This window comes from Ranitomeya imitator, chromosome 4, assembly GCF_032444005.1.
Source record: "Ranitomeya imitator isolate aRanImi1 chromosome 4, aRanImi1.pri, whole genome shotgun sequence".
In the NCBI taxonomy this organism is placed as follows: Eukaryota; Metazoa; Chordata; class Amphibia; order Anura; family Dendrobatidae; genus Ranitomeya; species Ranitomeya imitator.
In genome coordinates this window covers 20871136-20893419 of record NC_091285.1, presented here as the reverse complement: position 1 = coordinate 20893419, position 22284 = coordinate 20871136, and the positions used below count along the sequence as shown (strand labels likewise).

The window sequence follows — 22284 nt, the reverse complement described above, 5'->3', positions numbered from 1 at the left end:
TAGTACTGTTATTGGAACATAAAGGGGTTGAGATTAGAATTTTTAATTTTTCCAAAAAAAGCACCACTCCTGTCTATAGGCTGTATCTGGTACTGCAGGTTCCAAATTCAACATTCCTAAACCCCCCGGCGGTTCCACTGGACCAACTTAAAGGGGTAGTTCACTATTTTCGATTCCCCCCCCCCCCCTTTCTTATACACATGTGCATGGGCCTAAAAATAATTTTTGCAATTGGGTTTCATTAAATATTTTGCACTGTTTGGCTTTTACAGTCTCTTTCTGTATCTGCACATTCAACTTTGATGTGGTCTGTGGTCATAAATCAGCTGAGAGGCGATCAGGAAAAATAAGAGACAAAAAAACAATGTTACAATCTCCATATCAGGGTGTCACAGCGAGCTCACTGACGGATTCTTGGTTAATCGTTCCGCAGCAATCGATAGACTGTGTAACACAGAGGCTATAGAAGGCAAACGGTGCAAATTTTTTTAATGAAACCCAATTGAAAAAATGATTTGTAGCCCCAATTGCATGCATTTAAGTAACGAGGAAAAAATGTTTACAAAAGGTGGACAACCCCTTTAAGCACCATAAGTTTGTTCGATGCTAGGTTTAGATGAACTGCTGGGTTATCAAATTTGATATATACACCTGAAAGTGGTGTTACAGGGGGCTCCTGCAATATTTAACAGAGTGCAGTACCCCTTTTTTCCTGCAGATGGCAGTAGTGCAATGTCCAATGACAAGACAGAGTTATCAAATGGAATGTAAACAAACCGCAAAAGACAAACAGGAAACATCATAGAACAGCGACAAAGCATCAGAGCCTGTAACACATTGCTAATAACACACGATGGCGTCTACTTATAGAAATCTGTTCACATTTTGAAGATTAAACCCGTGTGATATCAATGCAACTTCAACTGAAATTTAATTGCAAGCAGTGAGATAGATAAATGATAGATATAGAATAGATAGATAAATATTACATAGAGAGATAGATAATAGATAGATAATAGATAGATAGATAATAGATAGATAATAGATAGATAGATAATAGATAATAGATAGATAATAGATAGATGATAGATAGATAGATAGATAGATAGATAGATAATAGATAGATAGATGATAGATAGATAGATGATAGATAGATAATAGATAGATAAATACTACATAAATAGAGAGATGATAGATAATAGATAGATCATAGATAGATAGATAGATAGATGATAAATAGATAATAGATAGATAAATACTACATAAATAGAGAGACAGATAATAGATATATATAGATAGAGATAATAGAAAGATAGATAGATGATAGATAATAGATAGATAATAGATAGATAGATAATAGATAGATAATAGATAGATAATAGATAGATAGATAATAGATAATAGATAGATGATAGATAGATAGATAGATGATAGATAGATAGATAATAGATAGATAATAGATGATAGATAGATGATAGATAGATAATAGACAGATAATAGATAGATAATAGATAGATAGATAATAGATAGATAGATAATAGATAGATAATAGATAGATAATAGATAGATAGATAATAGATAGATAATAGATAGATAGATAATAGATAGATAATAGATAGATAGATGATAGATAGATAATAGATAGATAGATAATAGATAGATAATAGATAGATAGATAATAGATAGATAATAGATAGATAATAGATAGATAATAGATAGATAGATAGATGATAGATAGATAATAGATAGATAATAGATAGATAATAGATAGATAGATAGATAATAGATAGATAATAGATAGATAGATAATAGATAATAGATAGATGATAGATAGATGATAGATAGATAGATAATAGATAGATAGATAATAGATAGATAATAGATAGATAGATAATAGATAGATAGATAATAGATGATAGATAGATAATAGATAGATAGATAATAGATAGAAAATAGATAGATAATAGATTGATAATAGATAGATAGATAATAGATAGATAATAGATAGATAATAGATAGATAGATAATAGATAATAGATAGATGATAGATAGATAGATAGATGATAGATAGATAGATAATAGATAGATAATAGATGATAGATAGATGATAGATAGATAATAGACAGATAATAGATAGATAATAGATAATAGATAGATAATAGATAGATGATAGATAGATAGATAGATGATAGATAGATAGATAATAGATAGATAATAGATGATAGATAGATGATAGATAGATAATAGACAGATAATAGATAGATAATAGATAATAGATAGATAATAGATAGATGATAGATAGATAGATAGATGATAGATAGATAGATAATAGATAGATAATAGATGATAGATAGATGATAGATAGATAATAGACAGATAATAGATAGATAATAGATAGATAGATAATAGATAGATAGATAATAGATAGATAATAGATAGATAGATAATAGATAGATAATAGATAGATAGATAATAGATAGATAATAGATAGATAGATGATAGATAGATAATAGATAGATAGATAATAGATAGATAATAGATAGATAGATAATAGATAGATAATAGATAGATAATAGATAGATAATAGATAGATAGATAGATGATAGATAGATAATAGATAGATAATAGATAGATAATAGATAGATAATAGATAGATAGATAGATAATAGATAGATAATAGATAGATAGATAATAGATAATAGATAGATGATAGATAGATGATAGATGATAGATAGATAGATAGATAATAGATAGATAGATAATAGATAGATAATAGATAGATAGATAATAGATAGATAGATAATAGATAGATAGATAATAGATGATAGATAATAGATAGATAATAGATAGAAAATAGATAGATAATAGATTGATAATAGATATAGATAGATAATAGATAGATAGTAGATGATAGATAATAGATAGATAATAGATTGATAAATACTACATAAATAGAGAGATGATAGATAATAGATAGATCATAGATAGATAGATAATAGATAGATAATAGATAGATAGATAATAGATAGATAATAGATAGATAGATGATAGATAGATAATAGATAGATAGATGATAGATAGATGATAGATAGATAGATAGATAGATGATAGATAGATGATAGATAGATGATAGATAATAGATAATAGACAGATAATAGATAGATAATAGATAGATAGATAATAGATAGATAGATAATAGATAGATAATAGATAGATAATAGATAGATAGATAATAGATAGATAATAGATAGATAGATAATAGATAGATAATAGATAGATAGATAATAGATAGATAGATAATAGATAGATAATAGATAGATAATAGATAGATAGATAGATAATAGATAGATAGTAGATGATAGATAGATAATAGATAGATAGATAATAGATAGATAGATAATAGATAGATAGATAGATAATAGATGATAGATAATAGATAGATAGTAGATGATAGATAGATAATAGATAGATAGATAATAGATAGATAGATAATAGATAGATAGATAGATAGATAATAGATGATAGATAATAGATAGATAGTAGATGATAGATAGATAATAGATAGATAGATAATAGATTGATAATAGATATAGATAGATAATAGATAGATAATAGATGATAGATAGATAATAGATAGATAGATAGATAGATAATAGATAGATAGATAGATAATAGATTGATAATAGATATAGATAGATAATATCTGTATACAGCACATGGCCATATATATATATGGACACTAACATCACATCCATGTGGAATAATTACAGGACATCTCCGGACTTCTCCCACTTACAGTTACACAACGTTTTTTATACAATTCTTAACACAGAAACTACAAGGGCCTCCATGATGGATGGATGTTACTGGTCAGTCATCTCTTCCTCCTGCAAGTCTCCAATGGAAGCTGTAAATCTGCCACCACATGTGATGTAGTTCTATCTCAATGACCTTCTTGGCCTCCTACATTACCACACAACAGGATAAGGACCCGGCTGGTACACGTATGGATACTGTCTACAGAGGCACCTAGTGCAGATTTACAAGACACTGCCATAATAGAAAGATGAGATCAGACAAAGCCAAGGTGACATGAAGGAACATTGGTATATAAGGAAATTCAAACATAGTCATTGGGTACAATGTAACAGACAAGATGGCCGACCAAAGACAAAGCATGTGTGGCCCGCTACTGCATTCCAACAGGACATCCTAAAGCCCCGATCTCGGGATCAGTGGGGGGTCTGCACCTTTTCACTTGTTATGATGTTGAAACATATTAACTTTAGATGATAGAAACATCCCTTGAAAGGGTTCTTCTTAGCGGCTGGCTTGTTAGTACAGCCTTCCTCCCAGAATGTAAATAGAAGAATGGTGTGCACTCAGGTCAGGGACAATGAGGTGCTGGTAAACTGACCATATGGTCAAAGTCAATCACAGAAAAAATTACCGCACACTCGATACTGGTATGATGCAAAAAAGGTATATGCCAATTTTTATTCAATACAGAAATAGTATTTGCCACATTGGAAAAAGAAGACAATGAACCCGACGTTTCGACCCTCCCGGGTCTTATTCATGGGGTTACTCTAGTCCTTTGAAATCTATGCATATAGGTGGCAGTAGTAGGGGAAAAGTAAGCGATCCCTTTAGGGCATAACCTGATTGTGGGGCCAGTAAGGGCTGCTGTCCCAGGTAGAATGAAACCTAATGTAGGAAAGGCCGTATTGTTTCCAGTGGGCCTGTAAGTAGTCCTGTGGGGGGTCAGCGGCGCATCCCGCGCCTTGCTGCGCTATCCTGGAAGGAGGCTTGAGGAGTCCTCAAAGGACTAGAGTAACCCCATGAATAAGACCCGGGAGGGTCGAAACGTCGGGTTCATTGTCTTCTTTTTCCAATGTGGCAAATACTATTTCTGTATTGAATAAAAATTGGCATATACCTTTTTTGCATCATACCAGTATCGAGTGTGCGGTAATTTTTTCTGTGGTTCCTCCCAGAATGGACAGTCTCAAAATGGCCGCTCTGGGAGGAGCATGTGACCAAACATGGACATGTCTGGTCACATGCTCCTCTATGAGTGGCCATTTTGAGAAGAGGAAGACTGTGCAGTCTGTGAGGAAGAAGAGGGAGAACCTGGAATTCTTATAAATTCGTAAGGGCCCTCAAATCATGTCCTCAACAGATTTGATAACATAAAAGTAATATGGCCTTTCCCTTCAACTCGTCTCAAAACCAGACATTTCCTAATAAGTATGACAACACAAAATGTATACATTCGACAGATTCCTAGAGAGACGCCATCCGTCATCCATAGGCCCCAAGATAATTTTTTTTTTTTTGCTCTTGTTGGTGTGATACTGACTGGCATCGATATCATGAACGACTGTACAACTCGTATACTCTATTCCAGAAAAGATAATGGTGACACATCCGTACAATACAATAATATTGGAAAACAAACATTTTCAAAATGAAACCTTCAAAAATGTCCACATTTTTTTATATTAAAAATTAAACCTTAAAAAAATTCCAATGTTTTAATATTAAAAATTAAACCTTCAATTTTTAAATATTAAGCATTTGAAACATTTCAACATTTTTAATATTAACATTTAAACCTTAACAAAATGTAAAAAAAAATATTAAAGATTAAACAAATTTTCAATATTTTAATATTAAAACTTAAACCTTCAAACATCTTCAATTTTTTTTAATATGAAAACTTAAAAATTGAAAATTTGTAATATTACAAATTAAACCTTGCAAAACATTCAAATTTTGGGATATTAAAATGTAAACCTTCAAAATATTCCACATTTTTTTATATTAAAACTTAAACCTTCACAAATTTCCAACTTTTTAACCTTAACATTGAAACCTTCCAAACTTGTTCGAATTTTTAATATTAAAAATGACACTTTCACATTTTTCTAGATTGTTTATGTAAAATATTAATATTAAATCTGTAATATATGCATTTTTGTTTTACCTTTTCGAAGTTAGTTATATTGGATGTGCATTGATCAATCACTGCCAAAAATCATATAAATCAAGACGAATAAATGATCATATAATCTACATTGAACAATGTAAGCTTTATGAGTACATTCAATATAAACAGATGTAACTATAAATCTGGATTAGTCCAGTTTAGAAAGTTCTAGAAGTTTAATGGGGTGTGGCTTCAAATTGATGTATGAAAGGTTTCGTGAATCGAAGGATGGGGATCAGTTGTCTAAATTTTTTTTTACAAGGTTAGTATTCTAGTTTTCTTCTTATGGATCATTGTCTGAAAATTCAGCAGTTGGAACCAGACGTGTCCTCACAAAAGCGCTCCTCGGGGGAGGTACCAGTTGTCTGTATGTGATATCCAGCCAACGAAAGAGCAGGCAATTCCCAAAAAACAAATGTCTACAGATGGGCATCGTTTTTAATATTTATTTTTTCCTTTTTGGGGAGTTAATTTGTATACTTCACACCATGTAATAGTGTCTGGAAATAAGTCTTCATACATAATTTGGATCTCGTCAGTGACACCACAAGTCAGCCGTCAATTTCCTGGCAGCACCAATTACTAGGACTTGTACCATATTCTACAGTGGATTTTAAAATTACTTTTCCTTCCTTCTAGACAACTAGTTGACATTTTTTCTTATGGATCGTTGTCTGAAAATACAGCAGTTGGAACCAGAACCTGTCACCACACACTTGTGTCAAGTGCTTCTCGGGAGAGGTACCAGTTGTATGCGATATCCAGCCAACTAAAGAAAAGACAATGCCCCAAAACAACTTTCTACAGATGGGCATCTAATTTAATAAATATTTTTTTTCCTTCTTGGAAAATTAATTTGCATACCTTACCCCATGTAATGGTGTCTCGAGATAAGTCTTCATACATAATTTGGATCTCCTCAGTGACATAACGAGTCGTCAACGTTCGGCCAGTACCAATTAGTGGAACTTGTACCATGTTCTACATTGGGTTTTCTAATGAGTTTTCCTTCTTCTAGAGAATAAATTAGCATTTTTTTCCCTATGGATCATTGTCTGAAAATACAGCAGTTGGAATCCCACCAGTCACCCCAGACTTGTGTCAACTGCTCCTCAAGGGAGGTACCGATTGTCTGGATGTGATATCCAGCCAACTAACGAACGGAAAATAACTGATTACATCTAATTTAAGATATATATATATATTTTCCTTTTTTGGAAGTTAATTTTCATACTTTACTTCATGTATTGGTGTCTGGAGATGTCTTTGTACATAATTTGGATCTCCTCGGTGGCATCACGAGTCGTCAACTTTCGGGCAATACTAATTACTGGGACTTGTACCATGTTCTACACTGGATTTTCTAATGAGTTTTCCTCCTTCTGGAGGAGAGCTAATTTACAAACCATTAAATAAAAGTGATATACTTTACATTCAACAAAATTTGGAGAAAATAGGAAAGCAAAAACATAATAAAAAAAAATTCAAAAATTTGAAATAATTAATTAAAAACCTATGGAAGAAATGGTTTAATGCCAAATGGTCTTTTTTATGTAGCTACTTTAGATAAGGGGCAACTTTAAATTAGTTTAATAAATGGTCATAATAAAGAGGTAATAAAATAAAACTGATAATACAATTCTTCAGAAACCTTTGCAATAAATTTCTCAAAAAGAGTCTATCCAGTAAATAATATATATAAAACAAAAATATAAATTTCATGAAAGTACCCAGATATTAACTAGTTTTTTTTTTATTGGCATCATAGCATTCTACAGACCAAATGGACATAAAATTTAAAAAAAAAAAATCCAAAAATGGATATATTATGAGCTAATCTAGCTCCATGTTACACCTTAAGACATTTATTTTGCATACATAACAATTTGTGCTCCATTCTTCCGGGTCCATGTATCAACGCCGTTACAATTTATATAATATTATGGATTTTTAGAGGAGATCGCTTTTGGAAATATATGATAAAAAAAAGTGTTATTGAACGTAAATACAAAAAAAACCCTGAAAAAAGTATTATACTTGACCATATGTACGCTAATAATTTAAATTATATTGGCACTCTACCAATAATTAATTTTGATTATCACACACTTAAAATATCTGATAAAAAATTACCTATTGGTATAAATTTTTTTTTTTTTACTTTTATTTTTTGGGCAGTTGTTTTCATATCACAATCTGTATTTTTTTTTTAAATAACAATACTTTTAAGCATGTAATTTTAGACTCATACTTCCTGTTCTATACAAAAAGACTTTTCAGAAGTCTCATTATCATCACATACAGGATTACAATGACAGGTAACACCACTGTACAAAGGCTGATAACACCTCACCCACCAATCACAGTTGCCGATATTACAGCTCACCTCCTCCGTCTCCCTTCACAGTGACCTTTCCACACGCTCATTAAATGTTTCAATGCAATTCATTGGGTCAGAGCCTGTTCATTGCCGCTAATGTACATGTGCATTTCCTGTAAGAACAGGAAGTCAGAGTCTAAAATAACCCCAGTGGCCAGTGTGAGAACTGCAAGTTTATATATATATATATATATATATATATATATATATATAGGAACAGCACACAATTCTTTTACTTATCTTTGGGTGCAAGGCCCCCAGGCAACCTGTCCTGGATTGTCTTATTGAACCCAAATGTCTGGGCAACGTTTCGGCTCCAAATTGCTTGAGAAAGGCTCATTTGGAGCCGAAACGTTGCCCAGACATGTGGGTTCAATAAATCCTGCACACTTTTTCAGATGATATGGAGTGCTGCCTACTTTTTTGACATATATATATATATATATATATATATAACAAACCTTATTTAAACAGTACATCATTTTCCGAGCATGCTTTCTGATTTCTAAATTGTGTCGAAAATTTTGTTTTCAGAATTTAAAAATTGGAAAACTGAATCCTAATACCCCAATTAACAATAAAGGTAGTGGCAGATGATTTTTCTGTGCCATAATATTCACAATTACAAGGTTCGGCTATGATACATAGACCCCAAATAAGTCAATAATTCAGCTATTAATATCCAACAGTCATTTTTTTGGTGAATTAAATAAATTGGTGGTTAAGCTGGAATATTTTATTTTTCTGTCCAAAATCACTTTAAATAGAGAATAAGATGGGAAGAGATAAAATAGTTCGAGTCCGCTGCATCGACATTTTTTTTTAAAAGTCACTATTATGTAACATCGGAAGTTTTTTTTTTTAATTTTTTTTAGAAAAAAATCCTAATACAGTCAGTAGCCTTTATAACACTTCTTCATGATGGTCATTGTTCTTCCTGTCCTCATTTACGTTCTGGAGAACAGATCCAGGAGACAGGCAGCTGAAATGAGATTCCTGTAGTAAGTTATTACGAATTGGAGCTAAAGGTCTTTTGGCAATAGGCCTTCATCACAGCTGCTGCTTCAAAGTTCAGGGAAAATTCCAATTGTTGCATCAAAGGCAAAAAAAAGTAGATAAAATATTGAAGATATAATCAAAGTAATCAATATTAGTTTCTAAATTACTCATGTGTATTATGGTTACATTTTAAAGGGGCAGTCCCATATATTTTTTTAATTAAATATTAAAACAATTTTAAGTATAAACGTAGATAAAAATTATAGATTAGGGGTAAAACCAAATCTGTATTACACAATAAAATAAGAAAGATATTACATAATGAAATATTAAATAAAAACGCTTAAGAAAAAAATATTTAGTATATTAATAAAGTAAAGTAAAAAAAAAACAACTAAAAGAAAAGCCGAAATGTTTTTGCAAATTATAATAAACTTAAGTGGTAAACCATTGAAAAAAAACAACAAGTATTTAATTTGGGAAGGGTCTGCCCCTTTATTGTACAAAAACATAGATAAATTACTTAAGGCTAAGGCAAAATCAAAATCGCAAATGTCGCACCGTCCGCCGCAACTAATGTGAATGTTCTCATGCAGAAATCCGGTAGGGTTGGACTTTTGCCATCTGTTGGGTAAATTTGTGGAATGCACACCATTACTAGTTGCAATGGAGAAGCGTGACTTTGGGATTTTATGTTGCGCGACTTCTAAGCGACATGTAGTCCTAGCCTAACACATCTTGTAGTTTTGACACAATGAAGCAGGAGACAGTGAATCAAAGATTATGACTGTTTTAAATCCAAATTTCGGGTGCTACAACCAAGGCTAAAAATTTATAATAAAAAAAAAGGTATTTTCTTTTTGCAACTTATATTTTTTCTTATTTTTTTTTACGTGAAATTCTAAAGAAAATTATTGTAAAGGAAATATATAATCAGAAAATGACCTAGTGTTAAAATCAGATATTATTTTGAGTTAAATGTCATTTTCAAATTTTTCACATTGACCACTGGGGCTATGTTAACCTCTTTCCGACATTGGGCATACAATTACGCCGATATCGAACACCCTCCCTTTGATGTGGGCTCCGGCGCTGAGCCCACATCTTTCCCAAGACATGTCAGCTGTTTTCAACAGCTAACATGGGCCTGCAATAGCTGCGGGTGGAATCGTAATCCACTCGTGGCTATTAACCAGTTAAATGCCGCTGTCAAACTCTGACAGCGGCATTTAACAAGCGCTGCCGGCAATCGCGCTGGAAATTTACCCCTCCGGTGACCCCGTCACGTGATCGCGGATCACCGATGTGTTGGCATGAAAACCGGAGGTCTCCTGGAGACCTCTATGGTTGTCAGTGCCGGATTGCTGTGAGCACCACCAAGTGGTCGGCGCCCCTAGCAAGTGAGCAATTCTGCTATATAGAGGCAATCTGATCATCGCCTCTATGTAGCAGAGCCGATCGGAGACTATTGAAGCATGCCAAAAGTAAAACAAAATGTTTTTAAAAATATAAAAAAATAAAAAAATATAAAAGTTAAAATCACCCCCCTTTTGCCCCATTCAAAATAAAACACTGAAAAAAATAAAACAGACACATATTTAGTATCACCGCGTTCAGAATCGCCCGATCTATTAATAATAAAAAAGGATTAATCTGATCGCTAAATGACGAAGTGAGACAAAAAAAAAGTAAAAATGTCAAAATTACATTTTTTTGGTCGGGCGATCAAAAGATCCTATCTGCACCAAAATGGTATAATTAAAAACTTCATCCCGGAACGCAAAAAATAGGCCCTCACCCAACCCGAGATCACAAAATATGGAGAACCTAGACATGTTTGGTGTCTATGAACTCATAATGACCTGGAGAATCATAATGGCAGGTCAGTTTTAGCATTTAATGAACCTAGTAAAAAAGCCAAACAAAAAACAAGTGTGGGATTGCACTTTTTTTTTGCAATTTCACCGTACTTTGGATTTTTTTTTCCCATTTTCTAGTACATGACACGGTAAAAACAATGATGTAGCCCAAAAGTACAACTCGTCCTGCAAAAAACAAACCTTCACATGGCCATATTGACAGAAAAATTAAAAAAAAGTTAAGGCTCTGGGAAGAAGGGGAGCAAAAAACGAAAACCCAAAAAAAAGATCCGGGGGTTAAGAGGTCAAACTCACATTTCCTGCGACTTTTCAGTAGTCTCACTATCATCACAGCTATGATTACAATGATTACAGCTGATGACTAGAATAGCCTCAGTTGTTAGTGTAAGAATTCTCTTTTTTTAAAAATATAGATCAATATGAATGAAAAAAAAACATTTAACTTAGAAAAAAAAGATTTAAACAGTTGGTCATTTTCTGAAGACACATTTCCATTAAAAATATATTTGAAATTAACTTGTTAGCTAAAGTAAAATCCATGCACCTTAATCTTGCCATATAATTACATGTAAAATCTGTCTAAATAGTCAGAATAATATTAATATTTTTTGAATACAGTTATTTTAAAAAAAAAATATTTATATAAGGGTAATTTTTTATTACATTTTCACCTTTTTTTACTCTTTTTTTTGTATCAACCATCAACTTGATATCACAGATCGAGAAGCTCAAAAACGAAATTGATAATTTTTCTTAAAAAATTTAAATTGCTATATCAAGAGTAAGAAAAAGTTTCTCCACTATTTCGTGCTAATTTTTGCACCTTTTACAAAAACGTTGTTCATCATTTCAACATAGCTTTTATATTGCTTTCTTTTTAATAAATATAGCTATACATTTTATATGGAATAATTTCTATTACAAAATGCTCCAAGTAAAATAATTTAATAATAGCATAATAATCATAATAACAAGTATAATACAGTTTATTACAGTATAGAAAATAAAAATTGAAGGAATTATAATCTCCTACTTCCCGACCACCAACAAAAAAATAAAAGATACAAATAAAAAATAAAATAAATAAGAAAAATAGATGGAAAATTAAAATACTGCATGATGGAATGTATTATGGGATCACTTCAAATGTCATCCATTAAATTCAACCACGTTCTTTTCGGCCTGGCTGTTTTGATCCATTGAAAGTATAAGTCATAATTATATTTGTTGGGAAGAAGACGTCCGGTGTATCCAATTTTAATAATTACAATAGACATGCAGATATTCGTAATAATTATTGTCAGATATTTATGGGATACTTTTTGAAAATAAAAACCTAAAAAAATCTCCTTTTCTAGTAAAAAAAAAAAAATGTTAATAGATATTTCCGTTTAATGGGTGAGTTGAGCCATCCAAGAGTAAAGAAGCCCCAATCAACCAACGTTCTTAAACTGATACACCATTAACCCTGCTGTTGTCTTCGGTCAAAAACGACCGACCTTGAACTTCAATATTCTTTAAAATATTTAAGATACGGCTCTGAAACCCGTGGCCGATCGACCCATCCTCATTTAAGTCAATCAACCACAAGTTTCAGAACCGCATCTTGAACACCCCAAAAAATACCAAAGTTCAAAATCGGTCTCCCCAGACCGAAGACAACAGCAGGGTTAATTAGGATCCAAAGTTGGTCATTCCGTGTGCGCCATCGTGACATTCAAAAACAGCATTTACATATCAACCGGAAAACGCTTCATCAACAATACCAAAAATCGAAAACCAACAGTGCGACACCTTAGGTCATATGTTATTTTCAGGATATATATATTAATTTCCCCCTTAGTGGTGGTAGGAAGAAAGTAAGAATTAAAGTCCGATAGCCTCCTAGGAAAATAAGTAGAAATGTCAATACATTTTCGAATAGGTGACCTAAGAGGTGTAAAAATACCTTAGATAAATTGGAGGGGGTAATCATAAAGTGCTAGAGCTGAGAAATACATTATGGATGGTATTTTTGGTTTTTAGAGCAAAAGGGGGCCCTCAACCAATTCTTCATTTTAAATCGAAATGTTCGGTGCTTTCCTACAGTCTATCGGTTACCAAAAAATGTGCAAATTTGAATACAAGATCTGACAAACGATTACTGTAATTTTACACCTATTTTGAAATAACCTAGAAGGAAATTTCGAGCTAATAGAGGAATTTTCCCCATTTGAGAGATTTATCAAGGAGGCTATCAAGATTGTCTCTCATTTTGAAGAGCTTAGGCACCTACTGGTTTTTATAGGTATTGTGTAATGCTTTAATTCTTCTGTGGTGGCACTGGAGGATAATTGAACACTAGAAGTGGTGGTGGGGGGACTTGATGCCTGGACACCTTGTGATCAACTTATTTTTGTTGGACTCTTCCATCAAAAAGGGACTGTCCAATGTGGATGACTTATTACAGGTCCAATTACCGCAAGGTAATTAACTTTTCCAGACCACTTGCATTTCAACTTGAGAAGAACTACAAAATTTTGAATAGAGTTGAGCAAGAAGTTGTTAATCCATGGTTGCCGGATGACAGACCTATGAGCCTCCTCCTACCTGCCAGTAACCTTGGCTTCTCTTTTGATTAGTTAGCCTGGCTTGAAGTTGCACCTCAATCATAACATTGCGCCATGCCAACTAATCAAAAGAGGAAACAGGAACACATGGGCTACTTGCACAGTGAACAAGTCTGTATGATCATGTTCACACACCACCAAGAAACCTGAAGACACAAAAGAGAATAGTAAAACCAAAAACACTCAGTTTGAAAAAATGTTGCAGTAATCCGCAAGTGCTAGTAAAAGATGTAAAAAACAGGGTATTTGGTTGATACGTTTTTTGCAAAAAATGTATACTAAGCTGCTCTACATTTTTTCAAACTGAGTGTTTTTGGTTTTACTATTCTCTTTTGTGTCTTCAGGTTTCTTGGTGGTGTGTGAACATGATCATACAGACTTGTGTAGAAAAGCTGTTCTACCCTGTATGCACACATGGATTTTTCCTCTCTGAACCCTGTTCACACAGGTTATATACAGATGATCAGGTTTTTAAATACATCAGATAGGGATTGCATACATTAGTTAGGACTGCTCTGATAAGGGTATACCGTGAAGATTGGTAGAGCAGCTTAGTATACATTTTTTGCAAAAAACGTATCAACCAAATACCCTGTTTTTTACATCTTTTACTAGCACTTGCGGATTACTGCAACATTTTTTCAAACTGAGTGTTTTTGGTTTTACTATTCTCTTTTGTGTCTTCAGGTTTCTTGGTGGTGTGTGAACATGATCATACAGACTTGTTCACTGTGCAAGTAGCCCATGTGTTCCTGTTTCCATAATTGTTCTCTTGTGTCTACAAGACTGGGGAGTTCCACCACTCCTCTTGGGCTATCTGCACAAAAGCTGTTCTACCCTGTATGCACACATGGATTTTTCCTCTCTGAACCCTGTTCACACAGGTTATATACAGATGATCAGGTTTTTAAATACATCAGATAGGGATTGCATACATTAGTTAGGACTGCTCTGATAAGGGTATACCGTGAAGATTGGTAGAGCAGCTTAGTATACATTTTTTGCAAAAAACGTATCAACCAAATACCCTGTTTTTTACATCTTTTACTAGCACTTGCGGATTACTGCAAACATTTTTTCAAACTGAGTGTTTTTGGTTTTACTATTCTCTTTTGTGTAATCAAAAGAGGAGTAGGGCGCCCCGGCAGTATGGATGAGGATTGCAGGCTCTGGTTTGGGGGCAACATCGATAGTCTCTGGTACCACTCCAGAGCCTATGATTCTCCTACTACCTGCTGGTATAACCAGCTTCTCTTCTAATTAGCCTAGCTTGATGTCACATCTCAATGATGATATCACGCCATGCCACCTAATCAAACGAGGAGCAGGGCACCCTGGCAAGTAGGAGGAGGATCGCAGGGCTCAGGTCTGCCAGCCACATCAGTAGCCTCTGGTACCACTCCAGAGTCTGGAAAATCTCCTCTAACCTGCTGGTATACCTGGCTCCTTTTCTGATTAATCAGTTTGGCATTATATCACGCCTCAACGATGATGTCGCGTCAGACCAACTAATCAGCAAATGAGCCAAAAAGGTAAGCTTCGGAGGTAGGATCCAGTGACCATGGACTATCAACAGGGACACTGGCTCATTGTCTCACAAATTTTTTGCTTAACTCTAAAGGTACCTTCACACATAACGATATTGTTAACAATATCGTTGCTATTTGTGACGTAGCAACGATATCGTTAATGAAATCGTTATGTGTGACAGCGACCAACGATCAGGCCCCTGCTGGGAGATCGTTGGTCGCTGAAGAAAGTCCAGAACTTTATTTCGTCGCTGGACTCCTGCTGACATCGCTGGATCGGCGTGTGTGACACCGATCCAGCGATGTCTTCACTGGTAACCAGGGTAAACATCGGGTAACTAAGCGCAGGGCCGCGCTTAGTAACCCGATGTTTACCCTGGTTACCATGCTAAAAGTAAAAAGAAACAAACACTAGATACTTACCTACAGCCGTCTGTCCTCCAGCGCTGTGCTCTGCACTCCTCCTGTACTGGCTGTGAGCCGGAAAGCAGAGCGGTGACGTCACCGCTCTGCTTTCCGGCTCACAGCCAGTACAGGAGGAGAGCAGAGAAGCAGAGCGCAGCGCTGGAGGACAGACGGCTGTAGGTAAGTATCTAGTGTTTTTTTTTTTTACTTTTAGCATGGTAACCAGGGTAAACATCGGGTTACTAAGCGCGGCCCTGCGCTTAGTTACCCGATGTTTACCCTGGTTACCGGCATCGTTGGTCGCTGGAGAGCGGTCTGTGTGACAGCTCTCCAGCGACCAAACAGCGACGCTGCAGCGATCCGGATCGTTGTCGGTATCGCTGCAGCGTCGCTTAATGTGAAGGGGCCTTTACAGTGGCAGCTTATCTTCCCTGAGAACAAAAGGATTGGTCATGTTGAACTTCAAATGCTTGATTCTCCCCCCCAACATCTGCTATTTGGGGAGAATTGGGAGGCCGCCATACTAACTAAGATGCTTGATCAGTCCAACCAAAATTAGACGTATGAGAAGCCACATATGTATGGGCAGCTTTACTTTTTAAGATTTATTCATTATCACTTATGCACCATCAGGACCTTCATCCAGCCTAAAATACAACTTTAGATGCCAAGTTCTTCAGAAAATGTTAACAAATGTAAGTAGTCACAGTGTTCTAACATGTAACGATTAGGAAGACACCGCATATAAGGCCACTTAAAAAGCAAACAAAATGAAAATGAACAGACAATGTGCTTCAGAACACATATCACCAAGACCAGCTCCAAAAATCTAGAATGTTGTACCTTTTTGTGCTCTCAAAAAATTACAGTGATCCCTATGGTCCCTACAGTTCTACTTGGCCAATATTAAATTAAAAAAAAATAAAAAAAATGAAGACTTATGTTAAGGTCAATTGCACAGAACATCCACAAATATACAATTTGCAATCTACCCTGGAACCATAAAAATAAAAAAAAAATTTGATTGACCCGTCTCTTTCAAGATGAGAATAACAGAGGTAATTACTTTGAGTCGGGACTAAATAATCTTTCAGGGAGGACAGTGTGTTCTGTGTAACTGGGTGGTATTAGATACCTTGGGGTGAAGACCCTTGATTGGTGAAGCCTTGATTCAGTGAATGGATAGTTAGTTTGTCGTGGCGGCAGATATCGGGGGGAACACTCAGCAAGTAGAATGTGGTTACCTTTTTGCCTGGAACATAGAGCTGTGGAAGTTAAAGAGTGAGGGTCTCTGTTGCTGGGTGGTGGTGGTGATGATGAAGAAGATGAAGCTGTAGTAAAACTGAAGAGGTTTTTCTGTAGTCGGGAGTGAGAAGATTCCGGACTGTGTGTAAAACTTTGGCTGGAAGCCTGCAGCGGAGAGAAGCATTGTGTATTAAGTTGCCCTGTGCTCCTCGAAGCTGACAGCTGGTGGAAGAGTAGTGCAGAAGGCTTTTCAGGGCTGGAGTTGGCTGATGAGGAAGTTCCTGCTGGGACCCTGAGTGGTGGCCTGTCGTGCGTTGCTTGGAATGGGAACTTGGTGCAATACGTGTGAAGCGGGTTTCTTGCAACTGGAACTGGGAACTGCTGCAAAGACAGCAAACGTGTTACGTTGGTGGACGGTTGACGTTCTGCTCAGAGCTTAGCTGCAGCTACCTGACGCCTGAACTTGGTTCCTGTAAATGACGCTTTTATTTGTCCCTTCATCTTGTGACTGCTGTGCTGTTAAGTGTAGATGTAAACTGTGCCTTAAAATCTTGAAAATCTCATGGATCACACCAGGTACCAACAGATTCCTTAGTGTTTCCATACAGAAAGAGAATTTGATACTCTCTGGCCAATCAAGATTTCCTATACTAGAACAAAAAAAAATCCTTATATCTATGAATCTGACCTCCATGATGTACGGCTGAGCTTTATAATGTCTAAGGGGTGTCAAAATATAGAGTTTCTTAAAAAAAACACCAGTATATAAAATGAAATTTGGCTTTGGGTGCCTGTGGACATTAGAGTAAAGTCTGCTATAATGGACCTTTTTTCTACTTTTAAAAATTTGGACCATGGACCTTTTTTCTACTTTGAAAAATTTGGACCAAATTTGGGCTTGGTGGCTTCCAAAAAGTAGAAAATTAATCAATATTTTGAGCAGATTTTAAAGGATATGGGCACTATTAGGGGCTGTTTTTGTCTAAAAATAATTTGGGAAATTGGTTTTCTCTAAAAAATGTAGCCCAAAAAAGCAATTGTAAAAATTATTCTTAGCCAAAAGTGCATGCATACAAGTGAAAAAAAAAATGCCCCTGAAGGTGCCCATATTCTTTAAAGTCCAATTCTGCAGGCCAGTTTATTGATGCAACACTCCAGGAACCAACATCAAAGGATGGTAAAAACGTGACATGTTCTTGGCGGCGTTGTGAGCGACAATAATAGTCTACGAGGAGGCATACTTTTCTCTAATGTCTAAACTTTTTGGCAGAATTGCTAAAAACAAATACAAACAGATAAGTAAAAGTTAGGTGCTTATCAAAACAAGAAAACATATTTTTGGGAAGGAGGGTAAGAGACAAGCACTTAATCACATTATAACTCATATTAGTGGAAATAAAAATGTTCAAGGTTAGTGGGTCCTGGGAGTTTATAAACTATGGTAATTCCCCAATGGCCAAAATCTTTCGAAACATATGGATAAACCATCTTGACTTAAAACAAATTTACATGTAAATGTACAGTTATAGATGAATTATTCATTAAGCAAAGCATCGCGATTACCACTAGAATTTCTAAATCTGGAGCACCAAAATATGTTAATGACCTCGTAAAATTCCTTGCAAAAGTGATACAAATTGGGCCCCTTTCCGGAGCTGCTTGACTTCACCACAATCCTAACCACTCATGACGAGAGATCCTGGTTCTATCATTTCATTTTTATGGCTTTTGGGCCATGGTGGGTTCTCATTGTCCATTAAAACATGGTTGAGACTATCCTGTCATGAGAACCCACTTCCCTATTTGGCACATGTACCCTTTACGAAGAAGAAAAAAATACGATTGGTGGCTCAGATATATGATTCCTTTCAAAGCCATTCACATATTAGTATGACAACCTAAGGCAATGCTCAAACAACATGATCCAAAAGTATATACCCAACGTACCCATAATAATGGCCATCAGGTATGCCAAAAGTGCATACGAGGAATATACTTCAGCAAACCTTGATTTTACTTTTCTACATGTTCGAGTTTTTTATTTTTTATTTTAGGCAATCAACAAGGTAGGTTTTTTTTGGCAATCAACGATTTGAATTTTTTTTTTTTTTTTTTAATCATGGCAATCGATGATGTAGATGGATAAGGAAACTAGGGAAAGTACATGTATAACTGTTTATATCTTTGAATTACGGAAGGATGTTTCATCTTTAGAAATTTGTTTTAGAAGGAGCATTGTAGCCCATCTGGATGTCTCTGGATAGTTAGTTAATGGTGGCCCTGATAAGGTTATCAGGATGAGTAAAGACAATATTTTTTCTTTTAGCTGGCCAGTGGGTTGTAGTTGGCTTTCTTTCTCATAGATAGTCAGGGGAAAGTCTCCAGGAGTCAAGTGTTTTCTTTATTTCAGATTAGATTGACCATTAATGGCTTTTGGTCGAATGATTGTTAAACCAACGGCCATCTCAGCCGACTCTCCCAAACGCAGGAATACTTATTTGTCTGAGAGCTACAGCATTCTCTATGAGAAGGCCATCAAATGACACGTCCGAAGGTGGCTTATCTCAGGCAGAACAATGCAATTGACAATCGAAAATCACACATGACTTATTGACATCAATCCCGACTCATCTGTCCAGTGTCCCAATACACATTGGACCATTGGTTGAACCCACCGATATTGCCGGGTTCAAGATGCAAATTAATGGTACACCCAGCTCATAGCCACGTCTTGGGTGCACCGATGCACCCTTATTTGCATGTGGAGTAAAAGGAATTTTAGGGGTGACAGACTTCCTTTAAATATGTAGGAGAAATGTTATAACTGGATGGATCTACAATGTAGCGAAATCCCAATTATACTGATTTGCATCACTTTTATGAATTGTTCTTAAAAGAGTTATTTCATGAAAAACCTGAAGCTGTCCTGAAGTAACTGGCAGTGCATGTTGCGAAAAAAAATACATTTTTTTCAATTTATTTTGCTTCTATTTGTTTCATATATGCTTCTGAGTGTAAAATTTTGAATGAATCAGTCTCCTTCCCACTCTGGCAGCTCACAATATATAGTTGATCCTTCTTGCTTTTACTACAGAAGAAGTCTTCTTAGCTTATCTTGGCTCCTTGGGGTAAGCAGTTGATAAAATCAGTCTCCTTCCCCCTCTTGCAAGTGACAATATAGTTCTTACTTTCCTCTTAAGAAGTCTTCTTTGCTAATCTGTGCTGAGGGTGCAGGCACTACACAGAATCACTCTCCTTCCCCCTCTTGCAGCTGACAACATAGTTTCTTCTTATTTTACCTGAATAAGATGTCTTCTTAGCTTATCTGTGCTGTTGGGGTCACATACTAGACATAATCAGTCTCCTTTTCCCCTCTGATATTTAATGGTGGGACAACCCAAATTAAAGACCCGTTAACTGTTAAATAATTTATAAAAGATGTTATTTTGAATGCATACTCCCATGTAGTTAGATACAATCCATATTGTAATGGTATGTCACATAACAAAATAGTAAAATGTTTCAACATCGGGGCAGATGAACAACATGTTGATGTTCTGTGCAATGATCGTTCATATTTTGTCCAAGTAGAAATAATTAAGACTAATGTAAGCTACACTGGAGTTAGCCATTTTTATTCCACACAAAATATTGAAAGGAATGTCATATGAATAAATCAATATATAGTCTTTAGTTGCCATAAGACTTGACATTTTAAAGATCCATTGAAACCAAGCTAGTACCCAATGCTGTGCACCAACACCCAAGGAACTTGGCAAAGTAACGTTGTCTGGACACGTTCTTGTTCCAGGCGAGACACCTCTGACTGACCTTGCTTAGTGCCTCTTTATTCCATGTGAACAATATTGAATGTGTTTAATCCATTAAGATTTTAAATAAAAGATTAACCATCACAAAAATATTTGTGGGAATAAATTAGACTTTAAAATATTATATTTAGGGTCCATCACAGATTAATGATGAATGTTCAAGACGGTAGAAGACGTTTTGTTGTTTCCCGCATTTTTTGTCAAAAGACAAGTTTTCACATTTTTGCCAAGTATTAATTTTCCACATCTCCATGTATCACATGAATTACATGGAGTAGACCACCACTGAAATCATGGAGTGGTAAAGCCTAGCATGAAACTACTCAAGTTGGAGTTGGGTTTGATACGATGTTCCTCTATCCATGTATTCCTCATCTTCATCCTCATGATATTTGCCAAAGGGGGTTGTGTTTGGTTCATACATGACGTTTCTCAATCCATGTATTGCCTATCTTTATATGTGAATTATATTGAGTAGACATGTTTTATATTGAGTAGACCATCACCAACATCATGGAGTGGTGAAGGCCGACACGAATCTTGTCAGGGAAGATGTGTTTGATACATAGACAATGTTTCTCAATCAATGTATTTCTTATAATCAACAGACAGCCCTGGCTGACCAGCCTGACCAAAGAACTGAGACGGGCTTCCAGGGTCGGTGAGCGGAGATGGAAGAGATCCCACTCTGCCAAGCACTTCATCGCATACAAGCAGTCCCTCGCCAGCTTCAAGTCCACGCTCACTGCCGCAAACCACACTTATTTCTCATCTCTCATATCCCCCTGTCTCACAACCCTAAACAGCTTTTCAACACTTTCAATTCTCTACTACGTTTCCCAGAACCTCCTCCCTCCCCCTCATTTCTGCTGATTACTTTGCCTCTTTCTTTAAATAGAAGATCGATACGATCAGAGAAAGCTTTGGCTTGCAGCACCCAATGCCCCTCTTAGCTGCTCAACCCTGTTCCTCCAAAACCAGCTTCTCTACCATGACAGATTAGCTCTCCACCCTTGTGTCTAGATCACATCTCACCACTTGCATGCTTGATCGGCTCCCGCCCCACCTCATCCCTAACCTCACCACAGTCTTCATCCCAACCCTAACACACCTCATCAACCTCTCACTCACAAATGGTATCTTTCCCTCATCCTTCAAACATGCCAAGATCACAACCATCCTCAAAAAGCCCTCCCTCAACCAATCCTCTGTATCTAGCTATCACCCGATATCTCTTCTCCCTTATGCCTCAAAACTACTGGAACAGCATGTCCATCTTGAACTGTCCTCCGGCCTCTACTCCTGCCCCCTCTTTGACTGGTTACAATCTGGCTTCCGACCCATCACTCAACTGAAACTGCCCTAACTAAAGTCACCAATGACCTACTAACCGCCAAGAGCAAGCGACACTACTC

At 35.5% G+C, this 22284-nt stretch overlaps 1 protein-coding gene across 4 annotated transcripts in view; it reads right to left on the bottom strand.

Annotated features, from left to right (window-relative positions):
* The window catches only part of BICD1 (BICD cargo adaptor 1), a 201855-nt gene that overhangs the window by 5678 nt on the left and 173893 nt on the right, over positions 1–22284 (bottom strand). The window contains exons 8-9 of one of the 4 annotated variants that reach the window (XM_069763292.1): positions 17039–17420; positions 7730–9354 (exon numbers count right to left, since the gene is read on the bottom strand). The exons of 2 other annotated variants lie outside the window; for them this stretch is intronic. In XM_069763292.1, the coding sequence (XP_069619393.1) occupies positions 9320–9354; positions 17039–17420 (417 nt within the window). In that variant the 3' untranslated portion in view covers positions 7730–9319. Of the gene's footprint in view, positions 1–7729; positions 9355–17038; positions 17421–22284 lie in introns of those variants that run through there. One more of the 4 variants, XM_069763294.1, reaches the window with a different exon arrangement.